Genomic DNA, 27751 nt, shown 5'->3' on the forward strand with positions numbered 1-27751 from the left:
CACCCAGCCCCGGTGCGGGAGCAAGCCTTGCACGAGGTCACACCCAGCCCCGGTGTGGGAGCAAGCCTTGCACGAGGTCACACCCAGCCCCGGTGTGGGAGCAAGCCTTGCACGAGGTCACACCCAGCCCCGGTGTGGGAGCAAGCCTTGCACGAGGTCACACCCAGCCCCGGTGCGGGAGCAAGCCTTGCACGAGGTCACACCCAGCCCCGGTGTGGGAGCAAGCCTTGCACTACGTCACACCCAGCCCTAGTCACAGTCCTTCCTGTAGTTAGTGGAGTGCACAGACATGGCTGTCAGTGACCACTAGTAAGTATGTCCACATTCTAGCACCGACCTGATCTGAGGAGAGCAATCAGGCTGGGTGAGGACTCCTGTGTGAAGAGCTCAATCAGACTAGACGAGCGCCAGGATCTGTGTGTGTGTGTGTGTGCGTGCGTGTGGGGTGTGTGTGTGCATGCGTGTGTGTGCATGCGTGTGTGTGGGGTGTGTGCGTGTGTGTGCATGTGTGGGGTGTGTGTGTGTGTGTGGGGTGTGTGTGTGTGTGTGTGTGGGGTGTGTGCATGTGTGGGGTGTGTGTGTGTGGGGTGTGTGTGTGTGTGGGGGGTGTGTGTGTGTGTGTGTGGGGTGTGTGCGTGTGTGTGTGTGTGGGGTGTGTGCGTGTGTGTGTGTGGGGTGTGTGTGTGTGTGTGTGTGGCTACACACACACACACCCCACACACACACAGCTACACATCGGCTCCAGAACATGAACAGCTACGGGTTTAGTGGTCATACATGGACTCTGGGTCTGGGTCACCAATGAGCCAGCCTGGCTCTACAGTGGCCATGCCTGCAGCTGCCCTCACTGGCCTGCGAGGTACGCAGACATGACCCATCTGGAGAGGCTTCCCAGAGAGGACATTTACACAGGGAACACAAAGTGTAAACTTTGTACTGACAGAGTACAAACGAGTAGAAAGTACTACATGATACCTCAGCTTTATGCATAGTAACTATTATCATAATATGGCATTGTTTTTCTTTTCTTTTTTTACCATCACCATGTTAGATTAGTCTGGTTACTGGACTATATATAAAGTATGTAAGTCAACATCAAAGCAGCATTCATGTTATATTTGAGATATCTTGCTATCATAAAGAGAATAATCTATCTGTGTTATTAATTACAAAAAATAAGAGCAGTTATCTACGAGATACCTTTAGTAGAAAGGTTAGGTACAGACACGAGTAAGTAAAACACCAAGGCAAACATAAAAGTTTAAAAAAAAGAGTAGATTACGGATAACTGGCTTGTCCCCGAGCTTTCAAATGGTGCTGGAGGACACAGGGCACCATGAGAGTTGGATCAGTAGGTCAAGTATTCAGGCCCCCATATCTGCCCCACCCTGTGCTGTAGAGATGTTCTGAGAACAACCAGAGGTGGACCTCCCCAATGTGCTCTCCCACATAGTTCCCTATCCACGACCAGAACCTGGCACAGTAGAGAGCACAGCTAGTGCTGCTGAGTCCCGATGGGAACCAGCAGGAACCTAGCATGGAGAACAGAGTGGAACTGGAGACGCGGTCCTCCTTCTGTGTGTGTGTGTGTGGTTCTGATGTGGTACAGAGGCCTGGGGAGAGACATGAAAGTGACCGCTTGATCTTCTCAGGCCAGGAGAGGACACAGACTGGACCCCTCCCCTCCCACCCCGCGCCCGCCCACCCAGGTGATACCATGATGTCATCATAGTGCGACACCTCTCTGACGTGAGACAACAATGGGGCCCTCGGCTAAAAACATTTCCAAGTCAACGAAAACAAAAAAAAAGGAAATCAACACACATCTGGAATTCTTAAATAGGAATGTTCCCTCCTGGTCTGGTAGAAGAGATGTACAATAGCTGGCTCCTGTTCTCTGGCAAGGGGGTTTAGCAGAAGTGGCTTCATGCCTACCAGATTGTTTCTTAGTGGTGTATACATCATACAAGGTCAATACGACATCAAACGACTCAGTGAGCAAGCTAGGCAGCCAGAACCCATCTCTCTTCATCCTGGGGTGGGGTAGACCTTAAGAACCAGACCTTAAAGGCATTTCAGAACGGCTTGTTAAATACCTTAGAGAGGAATGAAGCTGCTATGCTACTCATGAACTCAGATGAGAGGCCTGATCCATTTTCTTCTGGTCTGGTAGCTGTCCAACAACACACCTCACTGAAGACGGGAATCAAAGAAAGATCTAGAAATGGAGTCTGATTCTCCAGTTGGCTTAATAAGACATCCACAGGGCTCCTGTGGTTGTGTGTGTGTTTGTGTAAACCCTTGCCTGGCAAGACGGTAAACAAGTGCTCTTAGGAGTCTATGAACTATTAGAGGGAGGGATGGATGGATGGGGGGGGGGGGGGGGGGGCTTGGCAGCATGGGGTTCCATCTCCTCAGCCTGACCACATCACCAGTTGGCCTTGACGGCTTTGACGTCGCTCACCAGGTTCTGGGCCAGGCAGATCCCGAAGATCTGCACGCAGGGAGACAGGAAGTGAGTGTTAATCACACCTCACTCACTGTGAACCTCTACAGGAAGTGATATCGGTGACAATGGGTGGATGTGAGGAGTTTTTCCACCAGCAGGTGGCAGCGATTACACAAAACCCACACCCATCCACGATCATTGCCCTGGAAGGAGGATATTTACCTGTAAAAGTGCAACGCCCACAAACATTCCAGCCACCACAATGAGGTTATCCTGAAGCCACTTTTCAAACTGGCCCACGCAGCCCTTTGTGTAGATATACTTCTGCTGATCCAGCTCCTGTTCAGGATATAATAACAAATAGAAAAAGCGTGAGAAAGAGATTTGAGAGCATCAGGGAGAAAATCAACCCAGTCGAGAGTGCCCTTTGGACTACAGTCGAGTCAGAGCAAACACCTTCCCTAAACCTGCAACTGTGTGATTACTACAGCAGGAAACCCACACCCCATCTGTCATGGTGTATACACAATGCTTGCTGGTTTCACCGCTAGTGAGGAGGGCATCATATCGGAGAGACAGTCCGAACTCAAAGCCTACACATCACAGCGTTGTAGAACAAATCGAATCATCTTTACGGGGGGGTGACTTGAGGAGGAAGGCTCTCTCTCCGTCCTCGATGCCCCCAGAGAGCGCCGCAGGAGAACACGCCCCGTGCCCCGGCAGCAAGGTGGCCTTTAGAAGAGCCAGTGTCACTGACACTAAGATCGGTGGAGTAGAAAGGGAACTCCTAACAATGCTGTCTTTGTTGGCCCCCAGGACACTCCACCAAGGAAGCCTTTGTTTCCCAGGAAAAAATAATAATAATAATGAGAACTCGCTCTCCGCCAATCAAAGGGCAGCCGAGTTCCCCAGGCAGCCAATCGAAAGGCTAGGAAGTCTGCGTGTTGTTCCGACTTCCCCTGGAGCTGTTTTAACCTTCTGTTTTTATTGTCGTGCTATTCTCTGCCTCTGTTTGTCTCCTTTCCTGCCCCCTACCCCACCAGACCCAACCCTCCACAAACACATCTGCCTCAGGAACTCACTGCTACTCCCAGATAGAGTTCCCATGGAGGCTGTGGAGACTGGTTCAATGACAGAAGGGAGTGTTTACAATGGCATTCTACTGGCTGAATGGAGGCTGACTGCAGGGCTGGGAGCTGTCAGCACCACACCCACATACACAGAAGACAGAGAGAGAGACAGAGAGAGAGACAGACAGAGACAGACAGAGACAGAGAGAGAGACAGAGAGAGATAGAGAGAGAGAGAGAGAGAGAGGGGGGGGGGGAGGGAGGGAAATACACAGAATAGACAGACAGGAGGAAGGAAAGCAAGAACGAGAGGGACAGGAACAGTGAGAAAAAGAGAAAGAGAAGAGGGAGAGAGGGAGGAAGACAGAAGGCGGTGAACTGGCATAACCAACTGGAGTCCCCAATTAAAGAGAGTAGTAAGGCTGTTCTCAGGGCTATAACGGGAGACCAATTATCCCTGCCAGAGAAACAAACTGTTATTGAGGCATGGAGTGGAGCGGAGGAGCAGGGTTGAGGAATAGGAGCCAGGGAAAGCTAGTTAACCCTTCACCCTCTCCACCTCCCTGAGCCATGTAGGAGAAGACAGGGACAGCAAAGAGGAAGTGGTCGGGTAACAGAGAGGAAGTGATCCGATAACAGACAGGAAGTGGTCCGGTACAGAGCGTCATGGCGGGTAACAGGGGAAGGAACAGATACCCACCCCTTGAAGCCTGACGTCATAGCCACACTGTGTGTTCAGGACGTCCTCCTGGAACAGAACAGGGAGAGCGATCACGACCAGGCCTCCGCGGTTAACGTGGACGCATGTCTGTCTGGCAGGTTATGACTGAAGGTGTGTATGTGTGTGTGTGTGTGGGTCACTCACAGCCGGATCCTTCAGGCAGCAGGAGAAGGGCACTCCACAGCGTTCCCTGCTGGGGTTGAGCTCAGTACAGTTGAAGTAGATGTTCAGGTTCCAGTCGTTGGGCCCGTGAGCTCCACAGCAGGACCACTGCAGACACAGGAGGGACAGGTGACAGATCGGCTTGGTTGGACCAGGAGCCAATCAGCAGTGCTCCAGGAATGGAGCCAGATCCTACCACGACTTAGGCAGAGATAAGAGAGCGATGTTTAATAGAGGTTCTGTATATGGAGGTGGGTTCGTACGTATTCCTGGGAGAAATCGATGAGGTTCTGCAGGTCGATGTCGTCCCGGTAGGCCTTGACGTTGTTGTTGATGAAGAGGTTGAGCTGGTCCTTGATCCAGTCCTTGAAGACGAAGGCCAGGATGCCGGCCGTCAGCTCCAGGAAGAAGATCAGGCCCAGGAACACGGAGAACTGGAGGACGGGGGGAACGGTCAGCGCACACACTCACTCACACACACTCACACTCTCCCAGACAGCAACCTGAATCCTCACACACACTCCCACCTCCACCTGACTCTAATAGCACGGCTGTGGTGTCTGTGAGGCGAGGAGCCCGCAGCTTCTCTCTGACAGACGGGGGTGCAGGCTTGGGAGGGCCGTCTCGGGGGGGGTTCCTGTGTGACTGAATGAGAACAAGGCTGCAGCCCTGAGGCCCCGCACGCACCGTTATGTCATCACTTACTGTAAACGCTGGGGGAGACAGTTGCACTGCTGAACAGCATGGGTGGGGGGGGGGGGGGGGGGTTATAACAACATCCCCAAGCCCACAAAGCACACTATCAGCTCCCTGTGTTCACCCTGCCCCCCCTCCCCTCCTAACAGCTGGGCTACAGGGACGCTAATAGGCTTGGGGACTGGAAGGTGGGGTGGAGGGGGGGTAATGGCCAAGGAGAGACAGGCCTGCCAGAAGCTATTAAGCCCCTCTTTAAAAGAGTCTTCCTCACACGGCTATCAATAAAGCTACGGAGGCCGGCGCCATGCTCTCATCCAATTGAGTCGAGGCTGTAGCCCACGTAAGGGCCAGCCGTATATGGCGCCGGCGGTGACAGCTGCGGAGCCGAGGTGGGAGCGACAGAAGGCGTGAGCGGGGCGAGGCGGCGGAGCGAGGCGGGGGAGCGAGGCGGGGGAGCGAGGCGGGGGAGCGAGGCGGAGAGGTGACTCACAAACTTGAGCAGGAAGGTGTTCTCCCGGAGCGCTCCGATGCACCCGGCGAATCCCAGGACGAACATGACCGCACCCACCACCATGAAGAGCCACACGGGGTCGAAACCCCCCAGGTCTGTGATGGACGACAGGTTGGACAGCACCCCCTAGAGGATGGGAGAGAGAGAGAGAGAGAGAGAGAGAGAGAGAGAGAGAGAGAGAGAGAGAGAGAGAGAGAGAGAGAGAGTTAGCATATTGTTACATGGGCCTGGATCCAACATAAACAAGCCATCCTTCCATCCTGCCCACAACACTGGCTGTGTTGTGACAGAGCCTGGCCGTGCTGATTCCAGCCAAATAAAAGGTTCTCTTTTGTCTGAAGCATTCTCTTGTTTAAAGCAGGCTGATGTTGGACGGTCTGGGCCGATTGGAATAGATACGGCAATTCATTATCTCACAATCCTTCTAGTTTCAACAAGGGTGGGTTCCACTCATTTAATCCCAAGGATCCAAGAAAAATTAATATATTGTGATTGATCGTTAAAACCCTGCGAATCATTTACAGTCATACACAGATGGACTCTGTACCAGACAGGTAATTACCTTCGATTACAGATTGGCGACACCTTTTCTGCAATCACGCTCCGACTTGGTCCAATTTCCAGCTAATTAATGAGCTGATTGACCATTCAGGAATCATTAAATCAGTTGGAATGAGGCCTGAAAGGGCTCATCTTTCATGCAGGGCTGGGCTGAGGCAGAGTCTGACCTTCTGGTTTCTAGTGAGATAAAGAGATAAGCCACACCACTAGGACTTCCAGACAAATATAACTGCGATGTCATCTTCGTTTCCAGACTGGCGCTCTCAGATACGCAGACATTAACGACTATGTCTGCGTGCGTGAAAATGATGATGTATCCTGTTTCCTTATTAAGGCTGCTTATTTGCGGCCGTACTGTAAACAGGGCCTTGGTTACGCGGGGAGGCTGCAGGCCCCACAACCAAAATGAGTGTGTTCCCATGTCAGGCTTCGGAGCGTACCAAGAGCATTCCCACTCGGAGAGGGGTGGAAGTCCGTGTAAGCTTGCTACCTTAACACAACAAGATGTTTACAGCCTCGGAAGAAAAAAAACTTTGGTCATAAAGTATACCTTTACCTCAGAGCATGCCTGGACCCATCCTGCCAGCAGCCCTGTCCTACGCTTCTGCAACGGCATGCTACTGCTGCTGTCACAATGCTATCTGACTGGAGCTCACAGTGGGCTATCTCTGGGGCCATCCTGACCTTTCCTGACTGGTTTATTAGATCCAGCCCAGATTCACCGTGGCGTACAGTGGCTTCTCTCAGCTCTAGCTCAACTCACTGTGCAAAGAAGTTTGGTTTGTTACTTAGGTAACAGCCAGAATAATAAGCAATGGAATGTGAGGTATTCTACTGGAGGCTGTTCCCATTTCAGCCTGTGTGTCTGTGTGTGTGTGTCTGTGTGTGTGTGTGTTTACCTTTTCCGCCCATGCCCACAGTCCTATTGCAAGGAACGAAGCTCCAAGTAACTGAAAAACAATCACATCATGTTGAAAAGACTCTGGTTAGATGTCAAACTGTACAACACCAACACTACTCATTTTATAAGTGATACACCCACACAGAGCTACAAACAGACCCCCGAAATAGACTAATGATGGCCTTGTGGTTCCAGTCAGGACTTTGAACAGATTTCTTGGCCTAATTTCAAGGTTCCCGTCCAAAAGACTGTGATTTCCGGAGTTCCTGTAGGCTAGGCCTGTCTTTGCCAGTGCCATGTGTCTCTGGGTGGACTGCAGGCTCTAGCACAACCAGCAGCAGCCAGCCCCAGACACATGCCTGGGACTCAGGCTGTTGCGTCACTGCTAACCGGCGTGGGAACCAGGCACTTCCAAGATGTATGAAATCCACCTCTCAACACACGCGAGCACACCTAAGCACAAACATGCAGACACACGTCCAGTCATCCTGATGTGTGCTCCGTTATGAGACGGTTCATTATGAAGATAATCTAATGGTCCACTTCTACCATTCACATGGATGGACCTTAACGAATTGTTCCAATTCAACAAGCCTAATTTAATAGCCAATGCAGACTTCTTTGTTTCTTACTGTGATTCATAGCAGAGGATCGTTGGAATTGTATAATCGTGTTACAATAGCCTGATATAGCCTAACACAAAGGCCTATCTTTAAATTAAGATGCATTAGGCCTTCATTGTTAGAGCTAAATTAAATTAAAAAGCCACAGGCCTAGAAATTCAATTTGCGTTGTCCCATACAGCCCAACAGAATGATGCAACCGCCACCCAAGGGCCTACAATAAACAGCCCTATACGATACCTAACAACAACGCACTGCTATCCATATAGGCTAGTCACTCTCCATGGAATGTTTAAGCCAGGGTAGTGTGCAGGGAGTCTGTACTAGGACTGGTAGTGTGCAGGGAGTCTGTACTAGGACTGGTAGTGTGCAGGGAGTCTATACTAGTACTGGTAGTATGCAGGGAGTCTGTACTAGGACTGGTAGTGTGCAGGGAGTCTGTACTAGGACTGGTAGTATGCAGGGAGTGTGTACTAGGACTGGTAGTGTGCAGGGAGTCTGTACTAGGACTGGTAGTATGCAGGGAGTGTGTACTAGGACTGGTAGTGTGGAGGGAGTCTGTACTAGGACTGGTAGTGTGCAGGGAGTCTGTACTAGGACTGGTAGTGTGCAGGGAGTCTGTACTAGGACTGGTAGTATGCAGGGAGTGTGTACTAGGACTGGTAGTGTGGAGGGAGTCTGTACTAGGACTGGTAGTGTGCAGGGAGTCTGTACTAGGACTGGTAGTATGCAGGGAGTCTGTACTAGGACTGGTAGTGTGCAGGGAGTCTGTACTAGGACTGGTAGTGTGCAGGGAGTCTGTACTAGGACTGGTAGTATGCAGGGAGTGTGTACTAGGACTGGTAGTGTGGAGGGAGTCTGTACTAGGACTGGTAGTGTGCAGGGAGTGTGTACTAGGACTGGTAGTGTGCAGGGAGTGTGTACTAGGACTGGTAGTGTGCAGGGAGTCTGTACTAGGACTGGTAGTGTGCAGGGAGTCTGTATTAGGACTGAGGGGCTCCAGAGAAAGCCGGGGTAAATCAGGCAAACAGAGATCAGATAGGGCAGGTCACCCAGTGGCGTAATCCCATTTTCCGCGAGCTCAAAGTAATCCACGCTGATTAGGAAGCCTGGCAAGAGCCCTGGGAGGAGAACAGAGGTCCCAGCTACTACACACTGTGTTGTCTGTCCCTCATCAGGATGCTATGCATGTGCGTGTGTGCGTATGAATATGTGTGTGTAGCGGTATGTAGCTGGGGGTATTCCATTTTAAAATGCTGTGCATGACAGTGTGTGTGTGTGTGCAGGTGCAGGCTGAAGGACCACAGTGAGTGTGCAGGTGTGTTTACAGCGATGGTAATGGCTGCTGGGCGAAGGGTGCCGCTGGGATTACTGATCCTCGATGGGATGTCCTTCTGAGACAGACCATCTTATTAACCTCGACTGAACTGTGGACAATCCCTGCCCAAGGATGATTGATACTTCACACACACACACGATTATAAACAACAGCCCTCTCCAAGCCCCCGTTTCCACACAGCTAATACTGGTCCATTAACACGGCCACATTGGTGTTTCTGTGACACAGAACACCTCCCTGGCACAGAGACAATCAACATGGAACAAACCCCAGAACAACTCGTGAAATTCAGCATTTCCACACATTCCACACACCGTGACTGTGTCGGCTGATGCATTTACCAGGGGGCAGCAAGCTGCTTACGTAACCCTGCTACCTTCCCAGGGCCACAATACCTGCCTATCCGTTCATGGAGGTCTAGGTCTAGTGCGTACACCAAGCAGTAACATCCCAGACAGTCAGTACAACCCAGGCCAGGAACAAACCATCCATGGCTGATAAGACAGCTTGAATCTAAATGAGTTAGCTGGGCCACTTGGTTTGAGCTTAACAAGCTCTTGATTACAGTGTGCTGAGCTCCTAAACACCTCACCAACCCGGGTGGAGAACACGCTTAATTACTCGTTGGAGGAACGGGCCTATTCTGGGCACGGGGCTAGGTGTTATTTCATGGGAGCGAGAGTGTGCGTGTCAGTGACAAGCTCCAGTAAGAGGAACTGGAACACACTCAGTACACAGCTCTCATTAGTCTGCTGCTAATACAGTAACTGCACAATTAGTCTGGGCTGGATATTATTCTAGGGTTGTGTTTTAGTCACCCTTTTGGACCACTTTCAATCCCCCATTGTGGTCTCTGAGATACAGCCCAGCCTACACTATGCAACCTCTTCACAAACGACTGTGTGGGGTTCACCAGCATTGTTTGCAAGTAAAATAGAAGATGTGATGTCGGCATAAAGGCTTCAACTGTAACCTACATTTTGCCATATTGCCTCTGGTTTACCTAACCGATCCAGTTTTTTTACCCCCAGCCCCCCCCACACACACACACACACACGAGCCGCAGCTCGTCGTCGGCCAACGGAAACGCAGAACGTGCCGGAACACGCTGCTCTGTCTCTGAGCTGCAGGAGAACTGGAGGGCTGAGATGAGTCAGACATGTGATTCAGTCATTCCGGGACAATGAGCGCCAAATGACAACACAGTGAACTTCCCATAAGGAGAGTCACAGCCCTCCAGGAAGAGTCGACGGGGCTTTGCTGCGATGCAAGGCAAAGTTCTGGGATGCTGCTAGCCCACAGATCATTGTGTGTGGCTGAGATTCCCTCTCTCTGCGGGATGATACTGTTCTGCTAGACAACACGGAGGAGGAGGTGGTGGAGATGGAGGAGGTGGAGATGGAGGTGGAGATGGAGGAGGTGGTGGTGGAGATGGAGGAAGTGGAGATGGAGGAGGAGGTGGTGGAGATGGAGGTGGTGGAGATGGAGGAGGTGGTGGAGATGGAGGAGGTGGTGGAGATGGAGGAGGTGGAGATGGAGGAGGTGGTGGAGATGGAGGAGGTGGTGGAGATGGAGGAGGTGGAGATGGAGGAGGTGGAGATGGAGGAGGAGGTGGTGGAGATGGAGGTGGTGGAGATGGAGGAGGTGGAGATGGAGGAGGTGGAGATGGAGGAGGTGGTGGAGATGGAGGAGGTGGAGATGGAGGAGGTGGAGATGGAGGAGGTGGAGATGGAGGAGGAGGTGGTGGAGATGGAGGTGGTGGAGATGGAGGAGGTGGAGATGGAGGAGGTGGTCCAGGAAGAAAGTAGAAGCAGTAAGTGTTAAAGGTGGGAAAGGAGGAGGAGAATGAGGTGGTGGTTAAGGAGGCGGAGATGGAGGAGTGGGGCATGAGGCTCCCAGCTGCTTGATGAGCTTGGTGGGATCTAATGTATCAGAGGAAAACACACACCCAGAGCCCCCACCTCCACCCCACACACACACACACACCCATCCTTTGTTCTCACACATTCAGTGTGTTTGTGTGTGACAAACAATACTGTCACGCTGCGTCTGAGCACAATAGCAGCCCAGGCACTGAAAGGACTGTTTGAGGAAAGGAGAGCCTGATGACGCTGGAGTCTGTGTGGCCTTTTCCCTCCCAGACACTGTGTGGGAAGACCCACCCAGACACGCCATTCCATCACCCACACATGATATATTGATGCAGAGCAGAGGAAACATGGTCGTGGAGGGCGGGGGGGAGGCTGTGTGAACAGAGATGCTTTTCAGAGATGGAGAACCGGGACGTGGGGGTGTGGTGGCAACAGCAAGCCCCCTCCACCGAGGGGGCTTGCTAACCCCAGCGCTGAGAAGGGTGGCTAGCTGGAGGCTGGAGGGTACAGGAGACAGACCGTGAACAATGTGGGAACACAAGCCAGTCCTCTGGAAGACACCTGTGGGAGAATTGGAGAAAGGTTTGCGATGCACTGGAGGAATGCGAGTTGTGATTGTGTTTCTCACAATCACAACTCTCTCTTTGAGATCTGTGACTTCTCTGGGGAGAGTTATAGGCTCGTTGTGAAAGAGAGGGATGAGTGGGAGGTGGATGAGGAGGAGCAGGAGGGCAGGGGCCTCTTAGGAGCACAGGAGATGATTAGTCAGGCCTGCAGTGAGCCTCCATAACACGGCTTGTGTTGATGCCCACAATCCAGGGGCTCCAGTGGCCCATAGCTCACTGTCATTAGGGTGGCTGTTGGAGGATGAGATAAGCCCCAAGGAGTCATTACAACAGGTTAATAGTCAAGGCTGAGACTAAAAGGATGTGTAGGGGCCGTTAGCTACCGACAACAACACACATAGGCTCCCCTGGTTTAAAAAGATTTACAAGGACTATTATTTAGGACTGAGAGGGAACACAACTATCTCTGCCTCTTACTCTCTCTGTCACTGTCGACTTTATCTCTTCATGCTCTCTGTCTCTCTCTGTCTCTCTCTGACACAGACTCCTCCAACACACACACACACACACACACAAGGGATGTATTGCCAATTGACCTTCCAAAGTCCAACATTACTATCATGTTAGAATGGTGAGATATGTCTCGGCAAATCCACATTAGATTGCAGTATGCAAATGCACAGGCCAAAACCATCGCAGCTATATTTCCAGAATAATTATTTAACCGTGATTTATCCTTGTTTCATCATCTCACTGCGGCATACTAGGTGTCAGTGACGGTACCTTTCTGGTACCATGGTCACACCGACTTGGTCAACCCACTACAGCTGTCATTCATCCCAGTCACAATGTAACAACAGTGTTATAAAAGGGATAACTACAAAAAGTCCATTATTATTAGACAACTTATCAACGGAAAGTCAACTTACCCAAAATAGGATGTTAAATGCAAACAAAAAGTATTTCACACAGCAGCTTACTTCTGCTCCTTTGAAATTATGATGTTTTCTACTCATTCTTCCAAGCGTCGAGGCTAGTAAACTAGCTAGGCTAATTAATACACGTTCAACTTATTTTGATGCACTTGTGTAGCATTTAAGCTAAATAGCTAACGTTGTTACCGGTTTCCATTACACTCAGTCGGAAACATTAGCTAGCCAGCTAGCCAGCTAACTTGCAAGCTAGCCAGCCAGCCAGTTTATTAGAATCAGAGACACTTGGCCATTGAGGTACCCAGCTAGCTAGCTAGTTAGCTAGACAGCTTACTGTAGGTATTGCTGGCTGAAAACAAATCCTTAGGCGCTTTGAAAGGTAGCGACAAAAACATGTATTCGGCGTTGAATCAATACTCTTGCGGCAAAAATATTAACGCTAAATGAGATCAAAACACTTTTTCTTCTGTAGAGTTGCCGTGAATTCCTTTCGATTGCTGCATTTATTCTTTCAGCATCTACCTTGTTGTGAATGTTCTGACAACAACCCTCGCTGTCAAATAAGGAAACGCATCCCCAGCCACTGTGTGCTGGAAGGTTGGAACAGTGAACTCTGGTGGCCACTTTGAAGCAGTGTCGATGTTACTGTCTGGACCAAATGGAACATTCAATATATTTGTAAGACAAATTAAACAAAAAACGCTCAATCTTGAGGTGCAAAGGGGTTAGAAATCACGCATTAAAACTTGTGTATCAAAAGTATTAATTATATAGCTAAGATTGAACACGGACAAGGTTTAATGTCTCGTTTGCCCCGTCGAATAGTCCCTCTGGTGTGTGAATACAGGTAAATGCAGCATGCACGAGTTTTAACAAAACTTATAACACCTCGTTGGGGAAGGGATGAGATTATTAAACTAGCCTATTCAGCAATATGTACGGAAACTGTATTCATATTCACTCAACGATCTGACATGTCGTGTAGCCTGTTATTGCGTTGGACATACTATAGTATGTCCAGTGCCAACGCAATAACAGTAAGTGTAATGTTATTATGTCTGATAATGCGACGTAATTAGACTTTAATACTTGTTAAGTCAATTATGAGTTTAATGGACAATTAAAACATTCACGATAGAGGCTCACAAAATCAGATTAAATTGGAACCGATCTATAGTCCTACAGGTGGCAGGCGATGCCCATGTAATATTCCAATAGTGCAGGACTCAGCAGCAGTGGGGAACCGGCACGTTATGCTTCTATGAAGCATTTTGAAGCTACGGTAGCTTAGGCTACAGTTTCAGCAAAAACAACTTTTCTGAAATGGTCTTCTCTTATCACAACTGGTTGGCCTATAGGTTCCCTCCTTGCTCCAGGGCACATCATGCTGTAATATGTGTTTGTATGTTCATTCTGATCATTAAAGCTACATAGGCACTGAAACTCATACCACCATGTCTTGAGCATTATAAGATACTAAGAATAAGGTTTTTATTTAATGATCGGTTGGGAGTCAGGAGAAAACACACCTCAGACACAAAATAATTGTAATTAGTGTGTCATCACTTTTATTTTGTTTGTGTTCATTAATTTAAACAACACAGGGTCAAGGATGGGAAGACTTATTTACAGTAAGGAGACGTTAATGGTTGACAACCCATTTTTTAGGTGCCCCCTGTAAAAAAAAACAACATTCTAAACAAAATCAAAGAACCCTGATGATTATTTTTCCATAGATTTAGCTATGCTGGGGGTGATGGGAGTGCAGGAGTCAGGGTTAGTTGGAAACCCTCTGTGATGGAAGCCACAAGGTGCCAAGTCACCATGCAACAGGACAGGTGTCCCTGTCACTCCAAAGACGCATACGTTTCAACACTCAGAAATCTGCTGATGCGCCTGTGTACGTGTCGGAGGAGCTTGACAGCGATCACTCCTGTGTGTGCGCTAGTCCCCCTGTCCCCTAGGAGGGAGGGGGGCGGGGGCAGAGGAACATATGTGACCCCTTAGCCTGCTGGAAGTTGAAGAACGTCGGTCACATTTCCTGCTATAATTGCTTTGAAAACATTGATAGGCCATTATGGGACAATGTGTTCAGTGTGTGGTCGGTGTCCCCCTTTACAGAGGGTGTGAGGCGGGCAGAATTACTTTTACTGTGAATGACACCTGTTTGAGATATTGGAAGTCAGACCAAACTGTGCCATCAGAGCTGAGTAGAAGTAGAAGTGAGTGAGTAGAAGTGCAAAATCAAGTGAAAATTGTAAAAACAAAACATCTAGAGAGACTAGATGAGTGTGTGTGCATTAAAGTATTGTAAGTGAAATACCACCCATCCTTACTCACTGGATCCATTTATCCCAACTCAATTCAGTCAGTTATTGTACAGCAACATCATCTTATCCTCCACCTTATGATTCTTTGTCAAACGCTTTCAATAGAGTCATCCTCAGGCATGAGACACTCACAATTGTCTCTACAACTAGTAACAATAGATTTCCTAGAAATGTCTTTGTTGTCCACAAATGAGTTCGTTTCCTGTTGGTGCACGACAGTTACAGTACAGGTACAGTTTCCTCTGCCCTATTCAGCCAAACACTGCTGACAGTATAAGCACGAGGATCAACACACCATATCCTGTGAGAATATCTCAAACCAGTTGGTTTCCTTATATCTCATTGTAAACATAACATGGGTTTTATTGAATAGGTGTTTTGGTCCCAAACTCAAATACCTACATACGTCTTATCTTTCAACACTTCTCTCTACCAGTCTATCTGTAGAACGATACATTCATTTAAAAAAAAAATGGAGTACATAAAGCAACATACACGCAGTACACAGAGGTGATAAATGAATTATTGCACTGTGCTGATTATGCATGTGAAGCTTTTTTCTCCTACTGGGTGAAAAAAATGATATACAGCAATGTGTGTTTTGGCCTTGTGATACTGTTCTAACAATATACCATAATGAACGTACCCATACTATTGCATGAGCAAGGTTATGGAATGTTAGAAGGAAGTTAATCTCATCGAGTCTACCTCCAACCTTAATGTGCTTGTTATAGTCTGTTCTAAGAATGTACTATTACATCAACTTTCAAATAGTTTTTTTTAAATGAAAGCATTGTCAATATGTGTTATATTTACACATTCTTGACTCCCTGCGATCTCTACTTTATGTGTTTGTGTGTAACTTCCCTCAAGTTTGACTTGTCTCTACAAATTACAAATACAAACTACAAATAAAATGTCAGTTCAAGGCAGCACTACATGCCTTCCTACTCAATGTTTCTGCTGAGATATATCTACAAAGCCAAAAAATATTCTACTTTGAAGCATTACAATCTAATTGTGATGGGAGGAAATGATGTAACACTGTTCCAATGTGCAGAACCCAGATCATAGTCTTTGGTATACTTCAGCTATTACATTTTGGTTAAATTATATTTTTTTGTTCAAAGTAAGCTACAGTAATTACATTACAATTGAATGCTTTTCCTAGTCAAATTCATGCTGTTTTTATATTTCATTACTGCCTGTATGCATATTTATTTATTTAATTTACATGGTCCATATTAAAAGTTACAGATGATGAGCGACTTTGGGTTTATAAAGATCCCTTAATTTTCCCTTAATGTAAAACATGTCTCTCTTTCGCTTTATTAAACTAGGGGTCAGAGTTGAGAAAATATAAGGAAAGTATCCCTTTAAAGTCCTCATTGTCGATGCCTCTGCTGGTCTTGTAAATGGAGACCTGAACATTCCTCTAAGTCCACATTTGGTAAAACCACCACCAAACATCAGTCCCTTCAAGTTCCTGTCAGTTCCTATTCCTAACGATTGAACCCTGAACGATTTGGCCCATGAAGTTTTTTTGAGTCGCGTATATGATCTCCACATCCTGTACACCTCCCACTCCCTCGCCTTCCCCTCTGCAAATTTCCTCAGAAAGGTGAAGATGCTCACTGAGAGAGGCTCCCCCTACAGGTCGGTAGAGACACTGCCCCTCTTCACCCTCAGGCTGCCTCCCCAGCCGCGAGGGCAGGTGTTGTAGCTACGCAGGCCAGGCGACCTCAGCCCAGAGTCCTCCGACTCCACAGAGGCGTCCGAGTCGGTCAGCGAGCGGGTGTTGTAGAGCCTGACTGGGGAGCGTATCAGCTGGGTGGGAGTGGGAGGAGGGCTGGTGAAGGGGGGCGACTGGGCCCCCAGAGCCCGGGACTGGAAGGGGCTGAAGGGAGACTTGCTGTGTTCGTAGGCCTGATGGTGAGGGCCCCCTAGTGGCGAGATGGGGAGGTTGTGGCTGCTCAGTGCGCCAGGCGATGGGCTGTTCTTGCGCTTGGCGGCGTTGATGATGTTCTTGGCCAGGATGCGGTGGTTGGCCTTGGAGTCGAGGCTGCTGACATTGGGAGAGAGGCAGCGGTTCTCCCTGACCAGGGAGACAGGGGAGGTGGCCTTAGATGGATGCTGGGGTCTGGAGATGGGGGTGGAGGAGGGCTGGCTGGTCTGGTACACCATGGGGGATTGGCAGCGGGTTTCCCAGGGTGGGCAGACAGGGGAGCTGGATATAGGTGTGTGGGGGGCTCTGGAGGGGGTGGAGGAGGGGAGTTGGCTGGTCTGGAGGCTGGGGGACCAGGTCCCACTGTTGGGTCCTTCTGGGCTGCTGAAACGTCTGGTGAACTGGGGGGTTCTGGTGGGAGTGGGGGTCTGGGTTGGGGTTGTAGGGGACTCCTTTATTGCCTGCATGAAAAGGAAAGAGAATGTAGTTTTAGACTCCGGCCATGCTTGCCTCAAGGTGCTATTAATGTGAAGAAGTACTGTTTATATACACAGCAACAAAACTCAAGACAACAGTGTCAGATCAGGGAATTATTTGAACAGTGTATTGTGAGATGACTAACATAATATACGTTTGAGAAGAAGTTTGTCCACACAGTCCATGAAAGCCTTTTCAAAAGTTTGGCCGAATGACCCCTGCTCCATTTAGTACAACTTCGTTGCCCAGACGACAAAGAGGTCACAACACCTACTGTCTCAGGGTACTCCTCCCTCAAGACAGGATATCAGAGACGATACAGGTCTCCTGTTTGTCTCTCAGGTTTCTGTCAGCTGGCCTGGCCGAGGTGACTAACCTTTATGAGGGGTGTGCCGTTACTCTCCTGGTGCTGTTGCCAAGCTTTGCACCTTCAGCAACTGTTTGCTCCCTGAGACAGAGGGGCCTCTCGGATCCAGACAACGACAGTTTAGGACACAAAAGGTGTGTTTGGAGCCTAGACGTATGCCTCAGGGTAGAGCGAGCAGCATTCACAGCAGAACTGCAAGGGTCAGGCTAGGGTCAGCCCATCTCTCGAAAGGTGTGAAACCCTGGAGCCAATCCCCATATTCAAAGGAACGGGTCAGAGGTCTGTGTTGTGATCGCTCAAGCTCTTAGTGGGGGTTTCCCTATCAACAACTGCACCCTTTTAGTGCTAGAAATTATATTTTTCTGAATATATCAAGAGAACACAAAGTCCCTTGTGTTGTCCAGTAACTAGTTTGAGTTATTAGAGAAAGGAGCGCCGTGTGGTTCATAAACTGTGAATACAGAGTGGGAAAGTACAAGTGGGAAAGTACAAGTGGGAAAGGAGGAAACAAAGCTGAGGCACATCAAGTACAGACAGTTCACAGGAAGAGGTTAGAAGAAAGCTTTAATCAGGAAAGAAACAAGGAAACAGAATACTTCCATTAAGGAGACAGGAAGACAGCAGAAGTACACAAGAGATCCGAGAAGAAGAAAAAATGTCTTTCATGTGAGAAAGTATTATTCTGGCCTTCTCCTTCCAATCAGATGAAGATTTACGTCTTGATGCCTTCCTTCATGTTCCTAGCTGTATATTATTTCATGACTAAACAGTCCACCTGGAATTACTGCTCTGTCGAGTCATAAAACAGTGCACATTACGTCAAATAGCATGCGGCCTGACAATTAAAAACATCAATAGATTTGAAACACACACACACACACCATATAATTTGGTAGAGAGCATCGAAAAGCTAAAACAGGCTGATTCCCTTAAAGAAATGAAGACATTAAGGGAGTTTCCTCACCACTACTTTCATGTCTGTGAGTCCATATTAAACTGCAAATCATAGATCATAAAACAGACGCCAGACCATCTGCTAAAGTGCTTTGTAAGGCAGTGTCACTTGGATGCCTGGAGACTTGAGGCAGAAAAACACTGGAAAATGTGTGAAGCCATTTCTCATCTCAAAGTTATTCAGACCTGACTGTTGAAGTGCACTTAGTGACTATGGATACAGTGACTTACCCGTCTGAAAGCACATATTTAGTCTTAAAGTGATTCATTACTACTTTGGGATATCGCTGTTTGGGATCAGCTGCATGACAGCCTTCTCATATATTAACATGATTATCATAAAATATACCAAAAAATCTTTCAACAACTACAAATCTACTTGTTAAATCTACAAAAACACAAAAAAGACACGTCCATCTATTAGTGTGCAAAAATAATCTATGCAAAGCTTATCCTGTGTGCAATATCTACAGTATTGTACCACTCCTTCACTTTGCTGTGCCTTGGTCATGTAAACAGAGAATCAGAAGTAGATAGAAGGCCTCCACACCTGTGGTTCAATCCCTGCCTTCTTTGCAGAGAAGGTGGGCCTTGGTGCCTGGGCCCCTGACCGAGGGGAGGCCACTCGCTCGGGAGAGAAGGCCGACACAGGGGAGGTGATCCTGGGCTGCCTGGAGCGGGGAGCCCCCCCGTAGTGGTGAGACTGGTCCACAGGTCCCATCCCTCCGACGGGGCTGAGAGGGTGCTGGGGGTACAGGCAGTGGGCAGGCCTTAAGCTGAAGTGGGAAGAGGGGCTGGTGGGCAGGGAGGTCTGCCGGGAGTAAGACATGACCACAGGCTTGGGAGGCGGAGCTCCCCTGGGCAGAGAGCTCCTTGGATCTTTGATGGGGTTGAAGATGAAAAGGGAGGAGTTGAGCTGGTAGGGCTGGTGCCTGGATAGGTCCATCTCTATCTTGGTACAGCCGTTCTCCAGAGGGGGGCTCTCAGGCTTGGGGGGCGGGGCCTTAATGCTGGGCTTCCTCTGGACAGGCTGCTGGGCCTTGAGGGTCTGTGAAAGCTGATCGCTGATGTTGGAGTTGGTGGCGATGGCTTTGACCCGCCCCGGCATGTTAGACGGATACACCCAAGATGGTGGCAGAGACATGGTGGGGGAGGGAGATCTACGCTGGCCTGCGTTCTGTTTCTCCAACACATATTTCTCCATCCTGGACTGGCGCTTGGCGAACAGCTCCGCCCCCTTCCCTGTGGCGTTGGTGAGGGTCTGCTCAGGCTTGTGCTCCGTCCGGGCTCGGGTCCTGGAGCTCTTCAGGGTGGTGGACCACTCTGGCATTGCGGCTTCCTCCAGCTTCACTTCCTCCTTTGCCAGAAAGTTGGAGGCCTCCGCCCCCAGGGCCAGTAGCTCCTCCTCGGAGGCGGGCTCAACCACACACCTGGGTCCGTGTTTCTTCCTCTCATCAGTCCCCTGAACGAGGGACAGCAGCTCCGGGTTGGGAGCCATCACCGGCTTCTCCTTGAACGTAAACATGGACTTCCTGGTTCCCCGTCTGGCCGCGCCTTCCTCCAGGATGCCCGATTTGATTGGCACATGCGGCTTCCAATCCGCAGCGGGCTTTGGGACAAAGGTGGAGGGGCGAGGGGCTGTGGGAGGGGCGTACTGGGTCACCGGAGGGGTGGGCGGGACATACTGAGACACCTGGGGAGCCGAGGGGGGGGCATACTGGCACACTGGGGGGGGCAACGGGGACATGGTGGGAGACATGCAGAGGGGGCTGGAGAAGGCCTGCGGAGACTGACAGGTGTAGGCTGGGAGAGGGGGGGTGGGGTAGGATGGGTGAGGAGGGGGAGGGGAGAAGGCCACGGGTCGAGGGAGAGGGGGGGTGGAGTAAGAGGGAGCAGGGGGGATTTCCATGACTGGGCTCCGGGTGTCTGGGGACTGGACCGTGGTGGGAGAGAAGAAAGGTCTGGCTGTTCTGTTGATGATGGTAGACGGTTGTTTGGATAGGGACACGGACACTTTCTCAGGGGCACTATGGCAACCATTATGGAGATCTCCAGGGGATTCGGGCTCTGGGATTGCTCCGTTCACCCCTGGTTCACCCAGCTCTGGCTCACACTGGACTGCACCACTGTGGTCGCTAGCAGAGGGAAGATCATTCTTGACTTCACTCTCCTGCTCCACAGGTACCTCCTGCCTCAGCTCCTCCTCCTCCTTCATCTTCACCTCCCCGTCCTCCTCCTTCTCGTTCACAGGCAGGAAGTGCCTCTCCTGTATGACGCTGTCCGCCACATCCTCCACCTCGTGGACAGGTTCACTTGGCTCCTCCATGATGTCACTTCCTCTGAATGCTAGCCTAGTGGGAGACCAGGGTGGTTTGGAGGCAATGTTCTTCAAGTTTCGTTCACGGTCCTTCCCCTCACTGGCTCTCTCTGCCCATGTCAGATTGTTCCTAGGAGGCCCAATGTGCTTCTCATCCTCCGCGGCGCCTCGCCCTGTCCCACCCTCGATGCCACTCTCTAGCGTGAAGGCGTTGACTCGCTTCTTGCGTCGGTTGAAGAGCTGAACTCCTCTGGAGTTGGAGTTGGAGGGAACGGTGAGCTGGGCCGCGATGATCTGACTCCTCACACGAGCCTCCTTCAGATCCTTATCTGACAGACTGGCACTTCTGGTCAGGTCTGGAGAGGAAAGACAGAGAAAAGAAAGACCCAAGGAAAGAAAGAAGAGAGAGTGAGAGTGAGAGAGAGAGAGAGAGAGAGAGAGAGAGAGAGAGAGAGAGAGAGAGAGAGAGAGAGAGAGAGAGAGAGAGAGAGAGAGAGAGAACGAAATGAGAGGAGTAAACAGAGAACAGCATTAGAACTTGAATTCAATTTAAACTTTAAGATTCCAGGTAAATGGATAAAAACGACTTCATAATCAGACAGGGACTGCTTTAGCTTCTCTGAAACACAGCGAGCTCTTTCGGCAGCTTTCCTAAAAATAATTCCTCAAACAATGCTTGTAAATTTTCGAGAAGCATGAACCAACAAGAACAGTCTTTACAAGTCTGGGGAGGAATATGCAATTTAAAACCCACATAATAGTTTCTTCTGCATATGGATGTATTGCTCTTTGCTGTACATTTGAATATGACTCATGTTGCATATAGCAAGAACAGTCTGCACTTCGCACTTTTATAAACTGATTTGGGGCATCGGAAATGGATACACCGGACCGAGGACAGTTGTCAAATAAACATTTTCTCAAGAAAGATGTGAGAAGCTGTTTGAGTAAAGCTGAGAAAATAAAGCTTGAGTCAGAGCCCTTTAAAACAACAACAACTACCCCTATCAGTAGTGAACAAACACTGACTTGGCGCTTATGCTGAAAATGTGAAAGAACAACACACTTTTGTTGAAAGTGTCTGTAGTTTGTCTGGGCTTAAGAGCTCCATTCCGCGCTGCTCGACTATTTCCTCTGCCATCTGCGGTAGTCCCTCCCTGAGCATTCCTCAACTGCCGAGAAAATACCCTGCGTGAGTTTCCAACATGCCTTTGGTAATTTCTTCAAGGCTATCGCTCAAACACTCGTGCATAATAAACCATTTCAGCACTTCACGATTTTAAGTGGAAACGCCTCTGGACTGGTGCTTAAACACTTGAACTGTGTGCTCCTATCAAGTGCCACTACAGTCTGCCCATCTGCATCATTCGGGGAAACATATCCCTCCAAAGTGTATTGTGTAACAGACGGTATCATTTATCAACGTTAAAGATAAGACCGTTTGCGCATCAGTGAAATTCCGTGATTTTCAAAAGCACATGATTTGGGAGGAGTGGCACCAAAACAACATATCACTGTAATTGATTGGAATGTGGATGGTTGCGTTTCCTCGTGATGGAATTCAATCACCGGCCCAGAAGGGCATGCACAGCAGCGAGAATTTCATCTTTCTCTTGAGCGAGGATCCAGGTACACTGTTTGAAACAATTATGTGCCAATCAATTGCCTACTCTCAATGATGCCCGCTGTAACGTTTATCCATCGTTTTCCTGGCGCAGCCTCAGAGCAGACTTGCATTAAAAGGCAGAACGATAGCTTTATCCAAGAAGGCATGAAGTGCATCTGTCTTTGATTTAGGAGACAGAAATCTACAGCCTACTTAATTGAATTAACCCACAGAAGGCAGTTGAAAGTCTGTGGTTGAAAAAAAAGCTCTTACACTACAACACCTTGTTCAAACTACTTCTTGTTTTATAAAATCTTAAGGTGACTTTGTTATGACTAAAGCAGGATTAGAAACCTCTCCGTGCAATTAACACCTGGAATGCATTCCCGCCTGCATGACTGATCTTTGTAGAGAATGTGAATATATGCCCTTGCATCATAAATATGCATCACATTGTTTGACATGGAGCAACATTAAGATGTTTTGTATTGACATGAATGTATTGACATTCGGCTACGTTTCTATTAAAGTCGCAATGACCTATCTTAAGGCATATAGGCTTTCAAGATTTTTGAAAAGCGAAATTCTGCAAAATTCTGACCAAAACACGGGTCAGAATGCAACATGCGCCAATAGGCCTACCTGTTGATAGCCTAGCTGTCACTGTGGGTAGTAACTGACTCCAGATTCCCAATAAAGTCGTTTTTATAAGATGTCCTGCGTTTGTAGTGCAAATAGCCTGGGGTTTATGTTGTCCTGTTATAACACTTAACGGATGTTGCCAGTGAACTAGTTATGTTCGGTAATCCCTGCCACTGGTGAACAGCAGACTACCTATCAGATGACACTGGCGTGCGGATCCTATGATTGATTAGTCTGATATAAAGTTCAGATGACGTTGGGAACCGAGAGCTGCTCTTAAAAGCAATTACATTAGGCAGTATAAAAATGACAAAACATAGTTTTTATACATTTTGATGTATCAATAAATAGCCTACGTTATACATGTAAGAATAAATGCTTTGATAAGGTCCAGGTCATCCAGTGCGTAAATTGGATCTCGCGGAGTGCCAAGTAAATTGACATCAGCTATCAGTGCCCACCTTTCTGGCAACGAACTGAATTGAATTAACTTTCAATTATGTGTCTGATACTGACGCTAAAAGTGTATTACAGATGGTATGCATGCAGATGAAATAACGCGCATTTGGGTATATAACAGCAGTCGCTTAATATTCCCTCTTCCTAAACCACTACAGTTAACTAGTAAACCATACATTTTACCCTTGTTGAATATAAGTGCACACAAGGCATTGCAAACTTTATCGTTAGGCATTTTAATTGTTGAAAACGTCAAATAAGTATACAGATAAAATGTTCAGTCTACGGAAAAGTAGTTTGGTCGTCGGGAAATGGGGCTATATTAAAGCATCCTCGCTTTCTTGTCTTACCTTTAAAATTCAGAACTCCGCGCTTTTGTGCAGTTCCACAAGCTTTTCCAATTTAACTGTGTCTGAGACCTCCACACCCCCTTTCTGAATCTAGAGCTAGGATCGGATTTCGTTTTCGTTGCAAATGCTGGTCCACAGTGCGCACGAGCTCGACTCTGGTCCAGCGCACACTGCGCGCGGAGAGGGTGAGTGTCTTGCTCTCAATACCGCACTCTACTGAACAACTCCACACGCGCATGATCCTCGCAATTCCAAACTAGAACTAACGTTCATTCCAAGAAGCAAAGCATCAACAAGAACAGGCCAGGATGCCCCATAGCAAAATCATTAAAAAGAACTATGGACGCTTATCAGAGGTTGTACAGACTTTTCGACCTTGATCTTGTTATGGTGTGGTGGTACAGCGCCAGTACACACATACTGATAGCCTTTATCTGCATCTGACTAAACTGGATGCACATGTACACAGAGCAAAAGTGAGAGCCTTAGTAGGATAAACATTAGCAGCTATGGTTTCAGGTTATTTCCATGACAGTGAAACAGCCATGACGTAGAGGAGGAAGTTTGATCTACACCAGCCCAATCTCAGATTTACCAACACAAGTCAAACAAGCCCTACACTCTCATAGGTATTTGGGTTGACATGTGGGAGAGCCTATCAGTTCCATGTCACCCCTGACCCAGGCTTTGGGTCTGAGGAACTCCAGGTACCAGAGGAGACCACGGGTCATGCGTGCATATTAATTAGACCACTGGGAGAGAACTAGCCCTCAGTGGGCAGTATGTCTGTCAGGCTGATGTGTGTGTCTGTGTGTGTGTGTGCCCTCTCTGAACCCCAAGAGCTCTACATGCAGGGGAGGGACAGGAATTTCCTTTTCTTCAGCAGAGACATAACTCGGCCTTTGGCAGTGATGCAAAAGCCCTGTACTGCTGCCCCCTCTCTCTCTCTCTCTATCTCTCTCTCTCTCTCTCTCTCTCTCTCTCTCTCTCTCTCTCTCTCTCTCTCTCTCTCTCTCTCTCTCTCTCTCTCTCTCTCTCTCTCTCTCTCTCCCTCTCCCCCTCCCTCCCTCTCTCTCTCTCTCTCTCTCTCTCTCTCTCTTCTCTCTCTCTCTCTCTCTCTCTCTCTCTGCTCTGTCTTTCCATCTTAGTCTGTACACTTTCACCTCATTCATCAGTGCTGTTCTTCTTCTCTTCCTCTCAATTTCTGTGCCTGTATTTCTTCCTGTCTTTCTCTCTCTCTGATTTCCATACCTCCACTCCCCGGGGCTGAATGAAGACAGACAGGAGAACTCCCCCAAACCTCAGCAAGCAGAGCAGAAGGATTAGAGTCAGGCATACGGGGAGGGGGGGGGGGGGGGGGGGGGGGCTGCAGTTGTGTATCAAAGGTCAGATTACTCTGTCTGTCGGATGTTATCTTTCGCTGGGGGACGGCGGAGGGGGGAGGATGGGAGGAGGGCAAGAGGAGGGGGTGGAGGGGAGGAGAGGAGGAGGGGGGTGGAGGGGGGGGGGGGGGCACAGGGTAAGGCAGCAGGCCCTGTGGGTGATGTGTGGAGCAGTGTGGAGAGGCAGGGATTAACAGAGGTCCTGGGGTGTTACTGGCCTGAGAGTGACTTCACCTCCCACTGAATCCCACGGGGGGAACACAGCCCCAGCCGAGAGGTTCAACCCCAGCTTTGCTCATGCTGCTGCCTCAGTACAATGGAACAACACTGCAGAGGCTCTATCTGATTTGCCAGGGCCACTGCTCCATGGCAGTAGCTTGCAACAACATTATTGTTGTTGTTTCTTAAGCATTCAGTTATACGCCAAGTATTAAACAATCCAAAGATGTTTCCTGATCTTATCAAGAGAAAGGGCTTTTTGCTCCACCTATTGATGCCCTGTGATAGAGGCTGTCCACGGGATCACCATGGTGTGTCTGAACTGAGTTTCCTCAAAACACAATGCTATATTGGGTTCTATTAATGGTCTGCTCTGACAATATTGTCCTAACCTTCATGTACTGTAATCACCCTGTCAGGTTTTTACGAGCTAACAATCCTACTCGGCTAACATGTTTGTGCCCTTTCTTCTACACACGCTCAGATCTTTGTTGTGAGACTAACAATCTTTAGAATCAATTATGGATTCTGTACTTTTACCACAACTTAGTCCATTAGGGTCAGTGGGTATGTACTGATTTAAGATTTAGCCCATTACAGTAAGTGTGGTGTGCTGATTGCATTTCCATTACTAGTTAGGGAAGGCTGTTTTAACGGCAAGGAAACAGATGTCTCATTGAGAGTGAGACTTCTCTGAAGTTAGAAATCCTGGCTGTGTTCTCACTGTAACTGTCGTCCTCCTGCTCTCCTCCTCAGTAATGACCTTTCTCCTCCATGACTTAGTCTACTGCACATCTGAGCTGCGTTACAGAAGTGCCTCTGTCATCTTTTCAAAACTGCTCTCTGAACAAATGGGATTCATATTGAGTTACTTATTCCAGTCAACAAGTCTCATGAGTGTAATGTCATCACATTGAACAACAGATTCCGCAAACGCACATGCACGCAACTGCTGTTTGCTGTACATGCCCTGGGCTAAATGTAAACAGACACAATGAACACAGACATCAGACTCACTTGCTTTTCGAGGCATCTGATTGGGTGCTCGAGGCCAAAGCTGACTGCCCTTTGACCTCTGTGTAGTCCCTCCTGTCCCAGGAGGCATTGCTTTCTGTGACAAGGTCGACCGCTTCTTGCCCCCACCTGGAGAGGTTTCCTCTGCCCCCCAGGGCTCCAGCTTACCCCCTCCTGACAGACATGTGCCCCCTCTCAGTCTCCATGTCTGTCCCAGTATCCTGCCTCTGCTCTCAGGGAGAGCTTGTGTCCCTGCTGAGGTGGTCCGGTCCTGGTCCCTAGCAGTCCCTCCTCCCTGGTCAGATGAAGCCCTCTCTAGCTGTGTACGTTCCAAGGGAGGGTCACTGTTTAGGAGTGCGCCGGGAGGATCGAGTCCTTTCTGGCACACAGAGCAAGGACGACGGAGAGGAAAAGCAAACACACGACCAGGAAGCCGTGAGGGAGCAGCTCAGATGACCCAGGTGACGGCCGCCAGTTCACGTAGCTCCGTTCTGCAGTAATCCCTGGAAGTGTTCTCCTGCAGGTCCTCAACAGAGGAGGGGCTCTCTCCTCGCACACGGAGCTCTTCACAATCTAACGGACCTCCCAGGAGACGCTGCGCTGGAGCACCCTGGATCAGTTCCCATGGACGGCAGCCAAAGATATTTCACAATTGGGATGTGCTTTTCTGTGAATCTAGCAGAAAAGCAAACTCAAAACCATCTAGCTTTCTATCTGTATCTATCACTTCTTTCTTTCTCTCTCTCTCTCTCTCTCTCTCTCTCTCTCTCTCTCTCTCTCTCTCTCTCTCTCTCTCTCTCTCTCTCTCTCTCTCTCATCTCTCCTCTCTCTCTCTCTCCTCGCTCTCTCTCTCTCTCTCTCTCTCTCTCTCTCTCTCTCTCTCTCGCTCTCTCTCTCTCTCTCTCTCTCTCGCTCTCTCTTTTCTCTCTCTCTCCTCTCTTTCCTACCCAGACGTTTCTCTTCCTCTTTTCTTTTCTTATGCGAGACACCAAACATGTCTGTTGACGACAGTGCAATCTCTCTCCCACAGATTATTTTTCTTTTCCAGAAATGATCCCCTCTTTATCTTGGACGACCATAACTCAGCAACGCCGATGAGGAGGGGGTCCATGTAAAGCAGCTTCCTGCCGTTAGGGCCACGTTAGGAATAACATTTCACTCTAAAAGGTTACTCAAAGAGCTGTTTGGAGTCTGAGCCTCCAAGACCTCAGCAGGATTTGCTTATTGTTTTTCATCTGTACGTTTATATCTTATCCAGATGGTTTTCCTGTGTGATTCCATGTACATT

The 27751-nt window shown here is 48.8% G+C and overlaps 2 protein-coding genes across 3 annotated transcripts; both read right to left on the reverse strand.

Moving 5' to 3' along the window:
* Window positions 1-1679: 1679 nt before the first annotated feature.
* tspan17 (tetraspanin 17) lies at window positions 1680-12963 on the reverse strand. The gene is made up of 8 exons (XM_062477158.1): window positions 12399-12963; window positions 7069-7119; window positions 5588-5734; window positions 4665-4835; window positions 4384-4509; window positions 4219-4266; window positions 2672-2788; window positions 1680-2494 (listed from the first exon to the last, which is right to left on the reverse strand). The coding sequence occupies exons 1-8, from the start codon at window positions 12483-12485 to the stop codon at window positions 2429-2431; spliced, it is 813 nt and encodes a 270-aa protein (XP_062333142.1). The 5' UTR covers window positions 12486-12963; the 3' UTR covers window positions 1680-2428.
* A 980-nt stretch (window positions 12964-13943) lies between these two features.
* On the reverse strand, window positions 13944-27244 carry LOC134033036 (synaptopodin). 2 transcript variants are annotated; one of them, XM_062477146.1, is made up of 3 exons: window positions 26467-27244; window positions 19025-21147; window positions 13944-17137 (listed from the first exon to the last, which is right to left on the reverse strand). In XM_062477146.1, exons 1-3 carry the CDS (start codon window positions 26552-26554, stop codon window positions 16382-16384), a joined length of 2967 nt encoding a protein of 988 aa, XP_062333130.1. In that variant the 5' UTR covers window positions 26555-27244; the 3' UTR covers window positions 13944-16381. The 2 variants fall into 2 exon arrangements, 1 of the variants encoding a protein (XP_062333130.1); XR_009932068.1 differs by lacking the exons at window positions 13944-17137; window positions 26467-27244 and adding an exon at window positions 23849-24362 and having other exon boundaries at window positions 21009-21147.
* Between the last annotated feature and the right edge of the window lie 507 nt (window positions 27245-27751).

Source organism: Osmerus eperlanus, chromosome 13, assembly GCF_963692335.1.
Source record: "Osmerus eperlanus chromosome 13, fOsmEpe2.1, whole genome shotgun sequence".
Classification (NCBI taxonomy): Eukaryota; Metazoa; Chordata; class Actinopteri; order Osmeriformes; family Osmeridae; genus Osmerus; species Osmerus eperlanus.